Below are 19713 nucleotides of genomic sequence, written 5' to 3' on the forward strand. Positions count from 1 at the left end.
ATATATATATATATATATATACACACATACATACCATATATATATATATACCTACATACAGTGGGGAGAACAAGTACTTGATACACTGCCGATTCTGCAGGTTTTCCTACTTACAAAGCATGTAGAGGTCTGTAATTGTTTTTATCATAGGTACACTTCAACTGTGAGAGACGGAATCTAAAACAAAATCCAGAAAATCACATTTTATGATTTTTAAGTAATTAATTTGCATTTTATTGCATGTGTATTAAATACTTGTTCTCCCCACTGTATATCCACACATATACACACACATACATGCACACTCTTCCTCTCCCCTGCTCGGCGCTTCTCTCACCCCATCCCCATCATTGCGTCTCTCAATACATACATTTTAAACAAACATACAAACAGAAATTAAACAAAAAGTTGAGTTTAAACTAAGAGGTTAGGTTCCACACATGGAACTTACAGTATAATTCTGAAATACATAGATCACCACCATTCTAAGAGAATCCTTGCAGCATAATAGCTGATACCTCAGGTTCTAGGTAATTTAGATAAGGTTCCCATACTTTGTAGAACTGATCTGTTTTAGAATGCAATGTACATGTCAGATATTCCAGAGGCACCCATTCAAATAGTATCTTATGCCAATCTTTAATAGAAGGAACCGTATAACTAATCCACTGTAAAATGATGTTTTTCCTCGCTGAGAAGGTAAGGATGTTGTAAAGCCTCCTCTTACCCACAGAAGTAACATGCCTACTAGGGAGACCTAACAGTAAAGGAACTGGGTCCAATTCTAGATCAACCCTAGGATATTTTCAATTTCTTGCAGAACACCAGACCAGTATCTTTGTATTTTGGTACATGACCATAAACAATGTGTTAGGTGCCTGTACCAGTTTTACATTTAAGACACTAAGGAGAAGAGGAACAGGGGCTAAAAAAGCATGTCTACAATTTGGGGATACAGTATATGCAATCTGTGTATTATTCTTAATTGGATTCTTCTAGTACGATTACATATAGATATTGTTTTTGCATATCTCCAAATGTCCTCCCACATCTCTTCGTCAATAGTAACAGACAATTCTTTCTCCCAAACTTGTTTCACCCTCTGTGTGTCGACAGCAGAAAATGACCTTAAAGTATCATAAAACAGACTTACAGACATTTTCCTTTTTGGGAAAAAAAAGCATTCTTTCAATGACAGACATATCAGGGTTACCAATTAAGGTGGTGCTCTTCAGAATTTAATGTCTTACTTGTAGGAAGCAGAAAAAGTACTGCTTGGGGAGTCGATATTTCGGGACCATGCTCAAATGACAATAAAATCTTATCACCAAATAAGTCATTTTGTCTGCGTATGCCCTTATTAAGCCACAGGTTAAAGCCAGCATCCAGAAATCCGAGACCAAAATCTGGGTTGTTAAGAATTGGGGTAAGAGCAGAGGTTAGTTTGGACCTTCCCAAAAAATGTTGAACTGACCTCCATACTTTGAGTGTGTTAAGTGTAATGGGATTATTGCAGTGATCTTTCACAGACTTGAAACTTCTGAAAAATAAAAGATCCTGTAAGGGGTATTTTTAAAGAGAAGTCTCAATGTCTAACCAAATAGAGGAGTCATCATTTGAGATCCAGTCAGAAATATAACAAAGGTGGGCACACCATTGATAGAACTTGATATTGGGCAGGTCCAAGCCGCCCATAGAACTTGGCAGCTGCAATATTGCCATCTTAAGTCTTGGCTTGCGTTTACTCCATATAAAGGAACTTCGCCATCCATTTACATCCTTTATTACCTTATTGAGAGTAATACTGGGATCATTTGTATTGGGTAAAGTAGTCTAGGTAAAATGTTCATTTTCAAATGTTCATGTTCAATTCTACCCAACCAAGAAATCGGGAGAGATTTCCAGCGGAGGATCGTCATATAAAACTTTCACCCATTTTATAAAGTTGTCCCAAAATGTATTTAGAGCAAAGAATAGGTAAGACCACTCCACACGATCAAATGCTTTCTCAGCATCTAGGAGAGCACAAGACCAGCCACAGCACTTCGTTGGTAGGCTTGAATTACATTAAGAAGTCGCCTGATATTGTTGCATGACTTACGGCCCTAATGAAGCCAGTTTGGTCTCCTTTCACAATTAGTGGCAGTGAGTCCTCTAATCTTGTGGCTAGAATTTTAGAAAGCAATTTTCTATCCACATTCAGAAGTGAAATGGGTCTCTACGAGGAACAAGACTCTGGACATTTTCCCTTTTGAGAATAAGTGATATGTGGGCTTCTCTCAGCGTTTGAGGGAGCTGGTCATTTGAAAATGAGTGGTTAAACATATACACGCAATGGCTCAAGGATCAGGCCATGGAACTCTTTATAGAACTACAAAATCCAGCTAGTCCTGGGCCTTACCATTTTGCAGATTCTTAATTGCGAACATTACCTCTTTCTCGGCCAACACACTGTCATTGACACTGACCCAACTCCAGCCACTTTAATAATGGGAATTGCTGCCCTGTACCATCACTCATTCATATATCCTTATGTACATATTCTTTATCCCCTTACACTGTGTATAAGACAGTAGTTTTGGAATTGTTAGTTAGATTACTTGTTGGTTATCACTGCATTGTCGGAACTAGAAGCACAAGCATTTCGCTACACTCGCATTAACATCTAAGCTAACCATGTGTATGTGACAAATAAAATTTGATTTGATTTGGTAATAGGGGCATTAAGGAGAGACCTCTGTTCTTCGGAATGAGTAGGGAGCTCAATCTTAGAAAAGAAGTTCTCCATTCATTTGGGTGCGTCATTTGTCAGTTCTGAGGCATAAAGATTTGCATAAAATTTCTAAAGAGTCATTTATCAATTTATTTTCATATAAATGATTGCCATCAGAAACAGTAATAGTAGCAATTGACTGTGAGTCAGCTCTCTGTTTAGCTAGGTACGCCAAGTACTTTCCTGGCTTATCGCCATGTTCATATAGCTTTTGCCAGACAAATATAATTTTCTTTTCAGCGTCCTGTGTTAGGAGAGAGTCCAACGTTGATCTAAGGACTGATATGTACATCTATAGGTTAATAATAAAGTAAGGTATGGAGGAAGTTTATGCAAGATGGCTGTATAAACAAAAATAGTGCAATGCATTGATCTTTGAGACTTCAAAGAGGGCCAGCCTACCTTTTGATACAGAATGCCGTGATGTGTACTCAATCTATCACCCGTAATAAAGCCTAGTGAGCTGTGATAAACTGTTTTCAATGGCTTCAAATAAACACAATAAGAATGACAATAATGAGGCTATATACAGGGGGCACCGGTACCGAGTCAGTGTGTTGAGGTACAGGCTAGTTGTGGTAATCTGTACATGTAGGTGGGGGTGAAGTGACTATGCATAGGTAACAAACAAACAGCAGTGTACAAGGGGGGTCAATGTGGCGATTTTTATGAATTGTTCAAGCAGTCTTATGGCTTGGGGGTAGAAGCTGCTGAGGAACCGCTCCCCCACAGCCTCGTCGATGTTAATGGTGGCCTATTCGGCCCGCCTTTTTCCTGTAGACCACGATCAGCTCCTTTGTCTTGCTCACATTGAGGGAGAGGTTGTTGTCCTTGAACCACACTGCCAGTTCTCTGACCTCCTCCCTATAGGCCATCTCATCGTTGTCGGTGATCAGGCCTACCAATGTTGTGTCGTCAGCAAACGTAATGATGGTGTTGGAGTCGTGTTTGGCCACGCAGTTGTGGGTGAACAGGGAATACAGGAGGGGACTAAGTACACACCCTGAGGGGCCCCAGTGTTGAGGGATCAGCATGGCAGACGTATTGTTGCCTACTCTTACCACCTGGGGCGGCCCGTCAGGAAGTCCAGGATCCAGTTGCAGATTGAGGTGTTTAGTCTCAGGGTCCTTAGCTTAGTGATGAGCTTTGAGGGTACTATGGTGTTGAACGCTGAGCTGGAGTCGATGAACAGCATTCTCATATAGGTGTTCCTTTTGTCCTGGTGAGAAAGGGCAGTGTGAAGTGTGATTGAGATTGTGTCATCTGTGGATCTGCTGGGGCGGTATGCGAATTGGAGTGGGTCTGGGGGTGTAGGAGGATAATGACAAAGCAAAAACGTTTTTTTAGTCATTTAAAAAAAAACTTGAAATATCACATTTACCTAAGTATTCAGACCCTTTACTCAGTACTTTGTTGAAGCACCTTTTGCAGCGATTACAGCCTCGAGTCTTCTTGGGGAGTTTCTCCCATTCTTCTCTGCAGATCCTCTCAAGCTCTGTCAGGTTGGATGGGGAGCGTTGCTGCACAGCTATTTCCAGGTCTCTCCAAAGATGTTTGATCAGGTTCAAGTCCGGGCTCTGGCTGGGCCACTCAAGAACATTCAGAGACTTGTCCGGAAGCCACTCATGTGTTGCCTTGGCTGTTTTCTTAGGGTCGTTGTCCTGTTGGAAGGTGAACCTTCACCCCACTCTGAGGTTCTGAGCGCTCTGGAGACGGTTTTCATCAAGGATCTCTGTTTGCTCCGTTTATCTTCGCCTCGATCCTGACTAGTATCCCAGTCCCTGCCGCTGAAAAACATCCCTACAGCATGATGCTGCTGCCACCACCATGCTTCACCATAGCGATGGTGCCCGGTTTCCTCCAGACGTGACGTATGGCATTCAGGCCAAGAGTTCAATCTTGGTTTCATTAGACCAGAGAATATTGTTTCTCATGGTCTGAGAGTCTTTAGATGCATGTTGGCAAACTCCAAGTGGGCTATCATGTGCATTTTACTGAGAAGTGGTTTCCGTCTGGCCACTCTACCATAAAGGCCTAATTGGTGGAGTGCTGCAGAGATGGTTGTCCTTGTGGAAGGTTCTCCCATCTCCAGAGAGGAACTCTAGAGTTCTGTCAGAGTGATCATTGGGTTCTTGGTCACCTCCCTGAACAAGGTCTTTCTCCCCAGATTGGTCAAATTGACCTGGCAGCCAGCTCTAGGAAGAGTCTTGGTGTTTCCAAACTTCTTCCATTTAAGAATGATGGAGGCCACTGTGTTTTTGGGAACCTTCAATGCTGCATAAATATTTTGGTACCCTTCCCCAGATTTGTGCCTCGACACAATCTAGTCTTGGAGCTTGTTTTTTTTGCTTTGACATGCATTGTCAACCATGGGACATTTCTACAAACATGTTTTCGCTTTGTCATTATGGGGTGTTGTGTGTAGATTGCTGAGGAAATTGTCTTATTTAATCCATTTTAGAATAAGGCTGTAACATAACAAAATATGGAGAAAAGTCAAGGGTTCTGAATACTCTCCGAAGGCACTGTACATGAAATGATGGAATTCCAAATAACATTCAGAATCAGAGTGGCTGTTTTCCTTCCTCTCTGCTTGAGTCTCATGGTTTCTCCTCTGGGGATAGCAACTCACTGAAAGGACTGGCCTTATGTTAGCTAGCTGTCTGGTGGGGTGTGCTTCCACTGCACTATTCATGGAAAACTGAAATGCAGATATGGGGGGAGCCCAGGCTTCATTTGATAAATAACGCCAAGTTGTGACCATGCTGGGAACCCAACACACACACACACACACACACACACACACACACACACACACACACACACACACACACACACACACACACACACACACACACACACACACACACACACACACACACACACACACTGGGATCAGTCAGTGCATGGAAGTACTTCTGGTGTTGAGGCACAACCAGTAACAATTCCTAGCGTAAAATCAGTTCAACACCTCACTGTTAATCGGCTTACATAATGTCTATGACAGGGAATTAGAGTAATCATCACACTCTAGTAAGCAGAAGGGAATGTAAATTAAATTAATTGTGTTTGCAGTGGGGAAGTGTTACAGTACCGCCACTAGCGTTTAGATTCTACACTTCTACACAGCCTGGATAGGTTCAACAGTACTCAGTAACTGATACATAACCTCTGACCTCTAACGTTTGAACTTTACCCTTTAACCCCACCTCAATATGAACCTCACATCCCTGTCATATGACCCAGTTATCATCGTAATGACGGCCTGGATAAAGGAGGCGGAACCAATTGACGACCTCTTCTGAAGAACTGGATGGGAGACAAGTGTCTGACTCTGTTGTACTCTCTGTTCTCTTCCAGACCCTAAGGTCGACAGGATTGTTCGGTTAGAGGTCAGAGGGTATAGGTCAAATATCAGTGTTTTATTTCCAGGTAGAACCCTTTTGGATTCCATGTAAAACCCCTTTCCACAGAGGGTTCGACGTGGAACCCTAAGGGGTTATACCTGGAATCAACCCTTTTTTTCTATGAGTGTATCTGACCCTCTGCTGTCTTCTCTCCCCCCTCCCAGACCCTGCGGGCAGCAGGGAAGACCTACATGATCTTCTTTGTGTTGGTGATCTTCGTGGGGTCCTTCTACCTGGTCAATCTGATCCTGGCTGTGGTGGCCATGGCCTATGAGGAGCAGAACCAGGCCACCATGGAGGAGGCTGAGCAGAAAGAGGCGGAGTTCAAAGCCATGCTGGAGCAGATCAAGAACCAGCAGGAGGCTGCACAGGTCAGTATCCCAGTGTCCCTGTGTCTCAGCATGTCTATGGAACCTTTTTCCCGATAGACTTTATAGTGCACTACTTTTGACCAGGTAGTGCACTATCTCTAGGGAAAGGGGTGTCATTTCAGATGCATTCTTTGTGACCATACACTGTATATGTCATATGTTTGTTTCTTTGTCTTTGTTGTTACTGTCTCTGCAGGAGGCCGCACAGGTCAGTGTCTGTTCTGTTCTGTTCTGTTCTGTCTGTCTGTCTGTTCTGTCTGTATTTCTGTCTGTCTGTTCTGTTCTGTTCTGTCTGTCTGTCTGTTCTGTCTGTATTTCTGTCTGTCTGTCTGTTCTGTTCTGTTCTGTTCTGTCTGTATGTCTGTTCTGTCTGTATGTCTGTTCTGTTCTGTTCTGTTCTGTCTGTATGTCTGTTCTGTATGTCTGTCTGTTCTGTTCTGTCTGTATGTCTGTTCTGTATGTCTGTCTGTTCTGTTCTGTCTGTCTGTCTGTTCTGTCTGTCTGTCTGTCTGTCTGTTCTGTCTGTCTGTCTGTCTGTCTGTCTGTCTGTCTGTCTGTCTGTCTGTCATCTGTCTGTCTGTCTGTATCTCTCTGTGTACTGTATATGCTTGTCTCTTTACTGTCTGTGCTTACTATACTCCACTCCTATCCTTGACTGTCTGTTTGGTTTAAATCTGTTGTGTCTAATATAAACAGTGGAGCCGTGTTCGTTACCGTGCTCCTATACCTCACTGTGTTTGTGACGGAGGTGAGTAACCTTGCCTGAGACCTGAAGATCTGCATGGGCTTCCTGAGTCAATGCCTAGGCTTTGGCTTAGCGGGCTAATGCACTCTTTTGACTCACAGCAAACTGGGGTTGGAATCCTGTCTGTCACATATGGCAAGTTGAAATCTGTTTAGCCTGATAAAAGCCATGTCTCTGAAGCCAAGCTATGCAAAATGGCTGTTCTGTGTACTTGCTTAGCAAAAATATGCAAACTTGCACAGCAAACTTGCACAACTTACTCCCAAGTAAGTCAAGTGCAGATGCAGCCCCGCAATTTGTATCTCGATACAACTACGCAGGATTGCTATTTTTGCGTAGCTAGCTAAATGCATTGTGTATTTGCGTATGGTATGAATGAGATTTCAGTGGGAATGGACACGCAGGTGTTTGTCTCACTCTCTCCCCGGTGTGGTGGTTTGCGATAGTCCAACGCCATGGCGACGTCGGCAGGCACCATGTCGGAGGATGTAGGGATGATGACGGCGGGGGACCCTGTCCTGTAGCTCGTCAGAGATGTCCAAGCTCAGCTCCAAGAGCGCCAAGGAGCGGCGCAACCGCAAGAAGAAGTGGCGCCAGAAAGAGCAGTCGCAGCGGGAGGAGAAGGGGACTGCGAGAAGTTTGTCAAGTCCGAGTCGGACGACGGCAGTAAGAAGAGCCGCTTCCGTTTCCTGACAACCGGCTAGGCCGCAAGTCTTCCATCATGAACCAGGTGAGGGGACCAGTGTCAAAGGTCACTGTTTGTCACTGTCCAATGCATTTCTGGAAGAAGATGGGGCTTTAACCACAGAGTAACAGGGCTTTAACCACAGAGTAACAGGGCTTCAACCACAGAGTAACAGAGCTTCAACCACAGAGTAACAGGGCTTCAACCACAGAGTAACATGGCTTCAACCACAGAGTAACAGGGCTTCAACCACAGAGTAACAGGGCTTCAACCACAGAGTAACAGGGCTTCAACCACAGAGTAACATGGCTTCAACCACAGAGTAACAGAGCTTCAACCACAGAACAGAGCTTCAACAGAACAGGGCTTCAACCACAGAGTAACAGGGCTTCAACCACAGAGTAACATGGCTTCAACAGGGGCTTCAACCACAGAGTAACAGGGCTTCAACCACAGAGTAACAGGGCTTCAACCACAGAGTACCAGGGCTTCAACCACAGAGTAACAACAACCACAGAGTAACAGGGATTCAACCATTCAGAGTAACAGGGATTCAACCACAGAAAAAGGGCTAAAAGGTACCAGGGCTTCAACCACAGAGTACCAGGGCTTCAACCACAGAGTACCAGGGCTTCAACCACAGAGTAACAGGGCTTCAACCACAGAGTAACAGGGATTCAACCACAGAGTAACAGGGCTTCAACCACAGAGTAACAGGGATTCAACCACAGAGTAACAGGGCTTCAACCACAGAGTAACAGGGCTTCAACCATAGAGTAAAAGGGCTTCAACCACAGACTAACAGGGATTCAACCATAGAGTAACAGGGATTCAACCATAGAGTAAAAGGGCTTCAACCACAGACTAACAGGGATTCAACCACAGAGTAAAAGGGCTTCAACCACAGACTAACAGGGATTCAACCACAGAGTAACAGGGCTTCAAACACAGAGTAACAGGGATTCAACCACAGAGTAACAGGGCTTCAACCACAGAGTAACAGGGCTTCAACCATAGAGTAAAAGGGCTTCAACCACAGACTAACAGGGATTCAACCACAGAGTAACAGGGATTCAACCACAGAGTAACAGGGCTTCAACCATAGAGTAAAAGGGCTTCAACCACAGACTAACAGGGATTCAACCATAGAGTAACAGGGATTCAACCATAGAGTAAAAGGGCTTCAACCACAGACTAACAGGGATTCAACCACAGACTAACAGGGATTCAACCATAGAGTAACAGGGCTTCAACCATAGAGTAAAAGGGCTTCAACCACAGACTAACAGGGATTCAACCACAGACTAACAGGGATTCAACCACAGAGTAACAGGGCTTCAACCACAGAGTAACAGGGCTTCAACCAAGGCTTGAATTATTAACTGTGAATACATTCATGTTTCATTATGGAAGACTGTTATTTTGTTCTGGGGTCTTTCATATTGTACTGCTACTTAGGGGCAGGACGATATCAGTATCGCAATACCCATAAGCATCATGGGAAGAAAAGAAAACACAAAGCGGGTTTAACTTCTTTAGTTAATCAGCACTAATTTTGGAAACAAACATCATTATGTTGTCCTCTAGAGTCACATGTATTTATTTTCCAAGCTATAATACAATATTTTACATGCAGCAGGTTTTTAAAGGACCAAAGAGTTTTATTCTACTTCATCTTTTATTTTTTCGCCATGGAAAAATATTGCGATACTGGTACACTCTAAAAAGGTTCCTGGGGTGTCCTTTAGGGGTTCTTCAAATCGAAACTGTGGGGAACCCCTATAAGTCCTTCAATGAACCCCTTTTAAAGGATACTCAAATAATCTTTTGAAGATCTACCCATCCCCCGTCCCCTATTATTAATAATAATAACAATAACACAATGTTTTAGTTCTCAGTGTTATGATTTTAGTAGCAAAGCAGAATAATAAAATCTAAATGAGGTAAACTCCCAGCAGAGCCCCAAGTCCGATGGATATATCCTCTGGCGTGTTGATGTTAATGTGTTCATGTTCTCCGTATCCACAGCCACAATGAATTTGCAGTGCATTGTGATCGAACAGGTTTCTTGTTATATTCATCAGAGGTGTAGGGAGGGTGAAGTCTGTGAATTCAAATTGTTTTAATTATATACATCGGTGCAGAGGAAGGCTCCGGCCTTGGAGCTGCCCTGGATGCTGTGCTTGGACTGGGCACCGGCGCAGAAGAAGGCTCCGGCCATGGAGCTGGAGGTTCCGGACCATTGGCCGTCGCTGGAGGTTCCAGACCTTGGACCATCGCAGGAGGTTTCGGACTGTGGACCGTCGCAGGAGGTTCCAGACTGTGGACCGTCGCAGGAGGTTCTGGACTGTGGACCGCCGCCTGGAAAGCTCTGTGCGTGGACTGGGAAGGCGCACTGGGAAGAGGCCTAGTGCGTGGAGCAGGCACAGGACGTACCGGACTGGGAAGGCACACTGGAGGCCTAGTGCGTGGAGCAGGCACAGGACGCACCGGACTGGGAAGGCACACTGGAGGCCTAGTGCGTGGAGCAGGCACAGGACGTACCGGACTGGGAAGGCACACTGGAGGCCTAGTGCGTGGTGCAGGCACAGGACGCACCGGACTGGGAAGGCACACTGGAGGCCTGGTGCGTGGAGCAGGCACAGGACGTACCGGACTGGGAAGGCACACTGGAGGCCTAGTGCGTGCGGCACAGGACGCAGGCACACTGGAGGCCTGGTGCGTGGAGCAGGCACAGGACTGGGAAGGCACACTGGAGGCCTAGTGCGTGGTGCAGGCACAGGACGTACCGGACTGGGAAGGCACACTGGAGGCCTGGTGCGTGGAGCAGGCACAGGACGTACCGGACTGGGAAGGCACACTGAGGCCTGGTGCGTGGAGCAGGCACAGGACGTACCGGACTGGGAAGGCACACTGGAGGCCTAGTGCGTGGAGCAGGCACAGGACGTACCGGACTGGGAAGGCACACTGGAGGCCTAGTGCGTGGAGCAGGCACAGGACGTACCGGACTGGGAAGGCGCACTGGAGGCCTAGTGCGTGGAGCAGGCACAGGACGTACCGGACTGGGAAGGCACACTGGAGGCCTAGTGCGTGAGCAGCAGGACGACCGGACTGGGAAGGCACACTGGAGGCAGGCACAGGAGCAGGCACAGGACGCACCGGACTGGGAAGGCACACTGGAGGCCTGGTGCGTGGAGCCGGCACAGTTTTTACCAGACTGCTAGCACGCTCCTCAGGATGAGTCCGGAGAGCTGACTCAGGTGGCATCAAACTGATAACACCAACACAACAACTCTCTCATTTCTCTCTCCTCCACTTTCACAATCAGCTCACTGACGGTCTCTGACTCCCTCCGTTCACTCTCCTCCAATTTCTCCCTCTTTCCCAGACTGGCTCTGGTTCACTCCTCGGCTCCGCCGACCACCCCTTATGCCCCCCTTAAAAATGGGCTGTTTTTGGGGCTTTCTTTGTGGCCGTGAACCCCGGCTTCGTCCTCCCTTCTCTCCTTGCGTCTGCCTCCATGGAAGGCTATCCTGTCCTGCCATGATTTCCTCCCAAGTCCAGGATCCCTTCCCATCCAAGATCTCGTCCCAAGTCCAGGATACCTTCCTCCTGGGCACGCTGCTTGGTCCTGTTGTGGGGGGATCTTCTGTCACGATCGTCGTAAGAACATTGATGGAATACAACACACTCATCTCTTTTTGGAATTCCACACTTCCTTTATATTTTTAAGCTTTTATTGTAAGGCTTTGATTCTAAAAAAACACGCTAAATGCCAATTTTTCACATTTTTTGGGCAAATGCGATATCTGACATTTGTTTTGTACCAAAACGTGCTATATCCAGATCCATGTATTTATAGAGTTGGACCAATGAGGTTTCTGCATTATGTTGCAATTACATGACACTACAACATTCTACGGCAGCCATTTTAGAACCTCATTAACATTACACAGGGAATATTTAAATGAAATGTTATGGAACTGAATGTCTAGAATTAGAACAGTATTAAACATTCTAAAAGTTGGCCCAACTCTCTAAATAAATAGCTCTGGCTATATCCACTGTCCAGATGAATGAAATGTTCCATATGGTTTTTGCCGCTAGCGGTAAAGTGAGTCATTTAGGGAATAATTTCTATTATATTTGTCTGTTCAGTCATAAGTTAGGTTTAATAAGAACCTTATCTTATTCATTTAGGCTAACCCTGACTTAGTCAGCCAGATGCAGAGATAGACAGCTGTCACTCTCAGCTGTTTGCAGGCTGGCTACCTAGCACTATGTTATCTTTGACCTCTTGAGTGTAGTGAACCTTTTGATTATTATGGATCCCTTCAACACTTTGGAGCCAGTGATATCTGTTCCTGTTGGCGAAAGAGGAAACCCTTTAAACAAGCTCATGAAAAGGAGAGAGCAAAGATGCAGCGCCGGGAACTGTCTGTAAACCTACGGAGGGCTATGTCAGTGAATCACTCCAACAATAAGAATCAATCCATCCATGACTTTCTAATTATTCCTTAAATCCTTCCTTAAAGTGTATATAATCAAACTCAAAAACTGTCCTTGATTTATCCTACAGAAAAAAACCTGTAAAACCCCATAAACTTGTTTACAAAAGTTGTCAAAAACGAAACACATTGTATATACCTTGTTCATCCTCTGGATACAATATGTGATAAGCTATGTGATAGGCTATGTGGTTGGCTATGTGGTTGGCTATGTGATTGGCTATGTGATTGGCTATGTCATTGGCTATGTGATTGGCTATGTGATAGGCTATGTGATTGGCTATGGTATGGTAATCATTGGTGTCTTTTCACTAGCCCATGTCATGGTAAGATTTACAAATTATAGCTCCGGCTCTTTCACAAGATATGTGTTTTGTTTTCATTTGTGTAAATTTCCAAACTTTTCTGAAAATGGCTAGATCGCGTTTTGAAATGTAACTTAATTTAGACATTGCAGAAATAGATGTGGAGAGAAAGGCAGGAGGAGATAAAGTAGCATAGATGGTTGTGGGGATTGAACTCTTGACCTTCAGCACTATGATGTGATTTGTGTTACAACTATATCAATTTCAATCACTCACTCGTCTCCTTTCCTTATTTCCTCTCCTTATTTCCCTGTCCCCTGCAGTCCCTTCTCAGTATCCCCGGCTCACCGTTTCTGTCGAGGCACAACAGCAAGAGCAGCATCTTCAGCTTCAAGGGCGTGGGCTCGGAGAACGAGTTCGCCGACGACGAGCACAGCATGGTGGAGGAGTGCGAGGAAAGGCGGGGCCCCGGTTCAGCCCGTACCGGCGGTGCAGCTACACGAGCTACCACCACGGTGGTGGGAAGAGGAACTCCACGGTGGACTGCAACGGCGTGGTGTCTCTGATCAGTCCTGGGACCGGCGGACGCCTTTTGCCTGAGGTGAAAATAGATAAGGCATCTGGTGACGACAGTGTAAGGAAGTCAATGAGTAACTCAGACCCGTTTAGGCATGGCCCCCACTTTCTCTATCTTACTCTCTCTCTCTCTATCTTACTCTTTCTCTCTCTATCTCTCTCTCTCTCTCTCTCTTCTCTTACTCTATCTTATTCTCTCTCTTTACTCTCTCTCTCTATCTTATTCTCTCTCTCTCTCTCTCTCTCTCTCTCTCTCTCTCTCTCTCTCTCTCTCTTACTCTCTCTCTCTTCTATCTCTACTCTCTCTCTCTCTCTCTCTCTCTCTCTCTCTCTCTTACTCTCTCTCTATCTTATTCTCTCTCTCTTTCTCTCTCTTCTTTGCAAGTCCGTCTGCGCTATCTGCGCTCTCCTCCTCCCCTGCTACCTAGTATGTAGTGTATGCTATGCTGCCTCCCACCACTAGCTAAAGAAGCAAAATAGAGAAACTTTAGTTCATCAGAACAAAAGGTTCTTATTGTTACTTTATAACTGGGTTTTTCAGTGACTACCAGCATACTGTTGTTTTATATCTCAACGTTTTAATATCCTCACGCGAAACAGTGTGATGTTACATTGACATTAAAGGGATAGTTCGAGATTTTGGCAATTAAGCCCTTGCTCCTGTAGACTTCCAGCCATTGCGCTAACATTAGTATTGGCTCTAGAAACTACCTTCAACTTCCTTCAAACTGCACACAGGGACATACAAATGGTATCCATGAGTTTATCTGACTCTGGGTAAATAGAAAAGGGCTTAATTGCCAAAATCTTGAACTAGTCCTTTAACATTGTACAAATTTAGCAAACTCTCTTATCTTAGGGCGACATTCAACTAAAATACAGTTGGTAAAAACAACCACATATTACAGTCATTGTAAGTAAAAACCCTATTCAAAATAGCCAAAAATAGTCATTTTCTTTTCAAACAATCTGCTGTAAACAAACCAAGCTAAACAGAAATGTCAAACCAATGTTTCTCTTTTGCTAGTAAGCAGCATGGTAGTTTGACCTGGCCCTTCTACTGGTCTTGTACAGTGTTATTAACTTAGCCAGCATGATAACAACTAATCTAGTGACCATGGTATCTAATCTATCCTCTCCTTCTCTTTGACTTGGTGCATGCTCAATGCATGCCGAATGGATCCCAATAATGTTGCCCCTAATGTTCTCTACGGTAACCAGACTACTCTTCCCTCTACGTCCTCTTCAAATGCTACATCATTTGTTACAGGACTTGAAGGTGATATTCTATGGTCAAAAAAGTACTACGTCTGGAGATGTTAAGGATAGGAGAACGGTTAGAGGGGTGAAATATAGTGGCAGGATTGGCACATTTAGGCAGGGGGACATTTAGGTTGGTTCAGGAGTAGTGGTTGGTTCAGAGAGAAGGTAAGTCAGACTGAATAATGTACATACATACACACACATACAAAATACTTCCCTGCTCAATTTCTGAATATTCAAATATTCAAGTTTTATGTAATCACAATAAGGTCAAATTTCCCTATACCGCTGTTCTCACTCTGGCTGTGAAAGACCTGCATGTTTCTAGACACAGTATACTCTCCCTACCATCAGTATCCATCGACAACAAGATAAATACATTACTACCCTGTGTGCCAGCCAAAATGTACCAACTTACAATTTATCCCATCATTCCTTCCAATCCAAACCAATCCAATTTTGTTACAAGTGCACTTCCCTCCCTGGCCAGCGATGGCGCTGTGTGGTGGTGTTCATGGTTTGACTACCATTAGTGCTTGATTCTTCTTCTTCCTCCTGGCAGCCCACTACTGAGGTTGAGGTGAAGAAGAAGCTGTCTGGTTCCCTGATGGTGTCTATGGACCAGCTCAATACCTCCTTCGGAAGGAAAGAGCGGACCAACAGTGTCATGAGCGTCATCACCAACACACTAGCGGAGGGTACTGCCTCTATACTTTATACTTTACTCCCTACACTAACTATACATCTCCTTACACTTACTATACATCTCCCTACACTAACTATACATCTCCCTACACTAACTATACATCTCCCTACACTAACTATACATCTCCCTACACTAACTCTAGATCTCCCTACACTAACTATACATCTCCCTACACTAACTATACATCTCCCTACACTAACTCTAGATCTCCCTACACTAACTCTACATCTCCCTACACTAACTCTACATCTCCCTACACTAACTCTACATCTCCCTACACTAACTCTACATCTCCCTACACTAAATATACATCTCCCTACACTAAATATACATCTCCCTACACTAACTCTAGATCTCCCTACACTAACTCTACATCTCCCTACACTAACTATACATCTCCCTACACTAACTCTACATCTCCCTACACTAACTCTACATCTCCCTACACTAAATATACATCTCCCTACACTAAATATACATCTCCCTACACTAAATATACATCTCCCTACACTAACTCTACATCTCCCTACACTAACTATACATCTCCCTACACTAAATATACATCTCCCTACACTAACTCTACATCTCCCTACACTAAATATACATCTCCCTACACTAACTATACATCTCCCTACACTAACTATACATCTCCCTACACTAACTATACATCTCCTACACTAACTATACATCTCCCTACACGAAATATACATCTCCCTACACTAAATATACATCTCCCTACACTAACTATACATCTCCCTACACTAACTCTACATCTCCCTACACTAACTCTACATCTCCCTACACTAACTCTACATCTCCCTACACTAACTATACATCTCCCTACACTAACTATACATCTCCCTACACTAACTATACATCTCCTACACTAACTATACATCTCCCTACACTAAATATACATCTCCCTACACTAAATATACATCTCCCTACACTAACTATACATCTCCCTACACTAACTATACATCTCCCTACACTAACTATACATCTCCCTACACTAAATATACATCTCCTACACTAACTATACATCTCCCTACACTAAATATACATCTCCCTACACTAACTCTACATCTCCTACACTAACTATACATCTCCCTACACTCTATACATCTCCTACACTAACTATACATCTCCCTACACTAAATATACATCTCCCTACACTAAATATACATCTCCTACACTAACTATACATCTCCCTACACTAAATATACATCTCCCTACACTAACTATACATCTCCCTACACTAACTATACATCTCCCTACAATAACTATACATCTCCTACACTAACTATACATCTCCCTACACTAAATATACATCTCCCTACATTAACTTTACATCTCCCTAACTAACTACATCTCCTACACTAACTATACATCTCCTACACTAACTATACATCTCCCTACACTAAATATACATCTCCCTACACTAAATATACATCTCCCTACACTAACTATACATCTCCCTACACTAACTATCTCCCTACACTAACTCTACATCTCCCTACACATCTCCCTAACTAACTATACATCTCCTACACTAACTATACATCTCCCTACACTAACTATACATCTCCCTACACTAACTATACATCTCCTACACTAACTATACATCTCCCTACACTAAATATACATCTCCCTACACTAAATATACATCTCCCTACACTAACTATACATCTCCCTACACTAACTATACATCTCCCTACACTAACTATACATCTCCCTACACTAACTATACATCTCCCTACACTAACTATACATCTCCCTACACTAACTATACATCTCCCTACACTAACTATACATCTCCCTACACTAACTATACATCTCCCTACACTAACTATACATCTCCCTACACTAACTATACATCTCCTACACTAACTATACATCTCCCTACACTAACTATACATCTCCCTACACTAACTATACATCTCCTACACTAACTATACATCTCCCTACACTAAATATACATCTCCCTACACTAACTATACATCTCCCTACACTAACTATACATCTCCCTACACTAACTATACATCTCCTACACTAACTATACATCTCCCTACACTAAATATACATCTCCCTACACTAAATATACATCTCCCTACACTAACTATACATCTCCCTACACTAACTATACATCTCCCTACACTAACTATACATCTCCCTACACTAAATATACATCTCCTACACTAACTATACATCTCCCTACACTAAATATACATCTCCCTACACTAACTCTACATCTCCTACACTAACTATACATCTCCCTACACTAACTATACATCTCCTACACTAACTATACATCTCCCTACACTAACTATACATCTCCCTACACTAACTATACATCTCCCTACACTAACTATACATCTCCCTACACTAACTATACATCTCCCTACACTAACTATACATCTCCTACACTAACTATACATCTCCCTACACTAACTATACATCTCCCTACACTAACTATACATCTCCTACACTAACTATACATCTCCCTACACTAAATATACATCTCCCTACACTAACTATACATCTCCCTACACTAACTATACATCTCCCTACACTAACTATACATCTCCTACACTAACTATACATCTCCCTACACTAAATATACATCTCCCTACACTAAATATACATCTCCCTACACTAACTATACATCTCCCTACACTAACTATACATCTCCCTACACTAACTATACATCTCCCTACACTAAATATACATCTCCTACACTAACTATACATCTCCCTACACTAAATATACATCTCCCTACACTAACTATACATCTCCCTACACTAACTATACATCTCCCTACAATAACTATACATCTCCTACACTAACTATACATCTCCCTACACTAAATATACATCTCCCTACACTAACTATACATCTCCCTACACTAACTATACATCTCCCTACACTAACTATACATCTCCTACACTAACTATACATCTCCCTACACTAAATATACATCTCCCTACACTAAATATACATCTCCCTACACTAACTATACATCTCCCTACACTAACTCTACATCTCCCTACACTAACTCTACATCTCCCTACACTAACTCTACATCTCCCTACACTAACTATACATCTCCCTACACTAACTATACATCTCCCTACACTAACTATACATCTCCCTACTAACTATACATCTCCTACACTAACTATACATCTCCCCTACACTAAATATACATCTCCTACACTAAATATACATCTCCCTACACTAACTATACATCTCCCTACACTAACTATACATCTCCCTACACTAACTATACATCTCCCTACACTAACTATACATCTCCCTACACTAACTATACATCTCCCTACACTAACTATACATCTCCCTACACTAACTATACATCTCCCTACACTAACTATACATCTCCCTACACTAACTATACATCTCCCCTACACTAACTATACATCTCCCTCACTAACTATACATCTCCTACACTAACTATACATCTCCCTACACTAACTATACATCTCCCTACACTAACTATACATCTCCTACACTAACTATACATCTCCCTACACTAAATATACATCTCCCTACACTAACTATACATCTCCCTACACTAACTATACATCTCCCTACACTAACTATACATCTCCTACACTAACTATACATCTCCCTACACTAAATATACATCTCCCTACACTAAATATACATCTCCCTACACTAACTATACATCTCCCTACACTAACTCTACATCTCCCTACACTAACTCTACATCTCCCTACACTAACTCTACATCTCCCTACACTAACTATACATCTCCCTACACTAACTATACATCTCCCTACACTAACTATACATCTCCCTACACTAAATATACATCTCCCTACACTAAATATACATCTCCCTACACTAACTATACATCTCCCTACACTAACTATACATCTCCCTACACTAACTATACATCTCCCTACACTAACTATACATCTCCCTACACTAACTATACATCTCCCTACACTAACTATACATCTCCCTACACTAACTATACATCTCCCTACACTAACTATACATCTCCTACACTAACTATACATCTCCCTACACTAACTATACATCTCCCTACACTAACTCTACATCTCCCTACACTAACTCTACATCTCCCTACACTAACTCTACATCTCCCTACACTAACTATACATCTCCCTACACTAACTATACATCTCCCTACACTAACTATACATCTCCCTACACTAACTATACATCTCCCTACACTAACTATACATCTCCCTACACTAACTATACATCTCCCTACACTAACTATACATCTCCCTACACTAACTATACATCTCCCTACACTAACTATACATCTCCCTACACTAACTATACATCTCCCTACACTAAATA

At 43.1% G+C, this 19713-nt stretch overlaps 1 protein-coding gene across 8 annotated transcripts in view; it reads left to right on the forward strand.

The window, feature by feature from the left end:
- Window positions 1-19713, forward strand: part of LOC118372332 (sodium channel protein type 8 subunit alpha-like) — a 202394-nt gene that overhangs the window by 128631 nt on the left and 54050 nt on the right. For 3 of the 8 annotated variants that reach the window (XM_052484810.1, XM_052484816.1, XM_052484815.1), the window contains exon 6: window positions 15196-15331. The exons of 4 other annotated variants lie outside the window; for them this stretch is intronic. In XM_052484810.1, the coding sequence (XP_052340770.1) occupies window positions 15196-15331 (136 nt within the window). Of the gene's footprint in view, window positions 1-13306; window positions 13429-15195; window positions 15332-19713 lie in introns of those variants that run through there. One more of the 8 variants, XM_052484817.1, reaches the window with a different exon arrangement.

This window comes from Oncorhynchus keta, chromosome 28, assembly GCF_023373465.1.
Source record: "Oncorhynchus keta strain PuntledgeMale-10-30-2019 chromosome 28, Oket_V2, whole genome shotgun sequence".
Taxonomy (NCBI): Eukaryota; Metazoa; Chordata; class Actinopteri; order Salmoniformes; family Salmonidae; genus Oncorhynchus; species Oncorhynchus keta.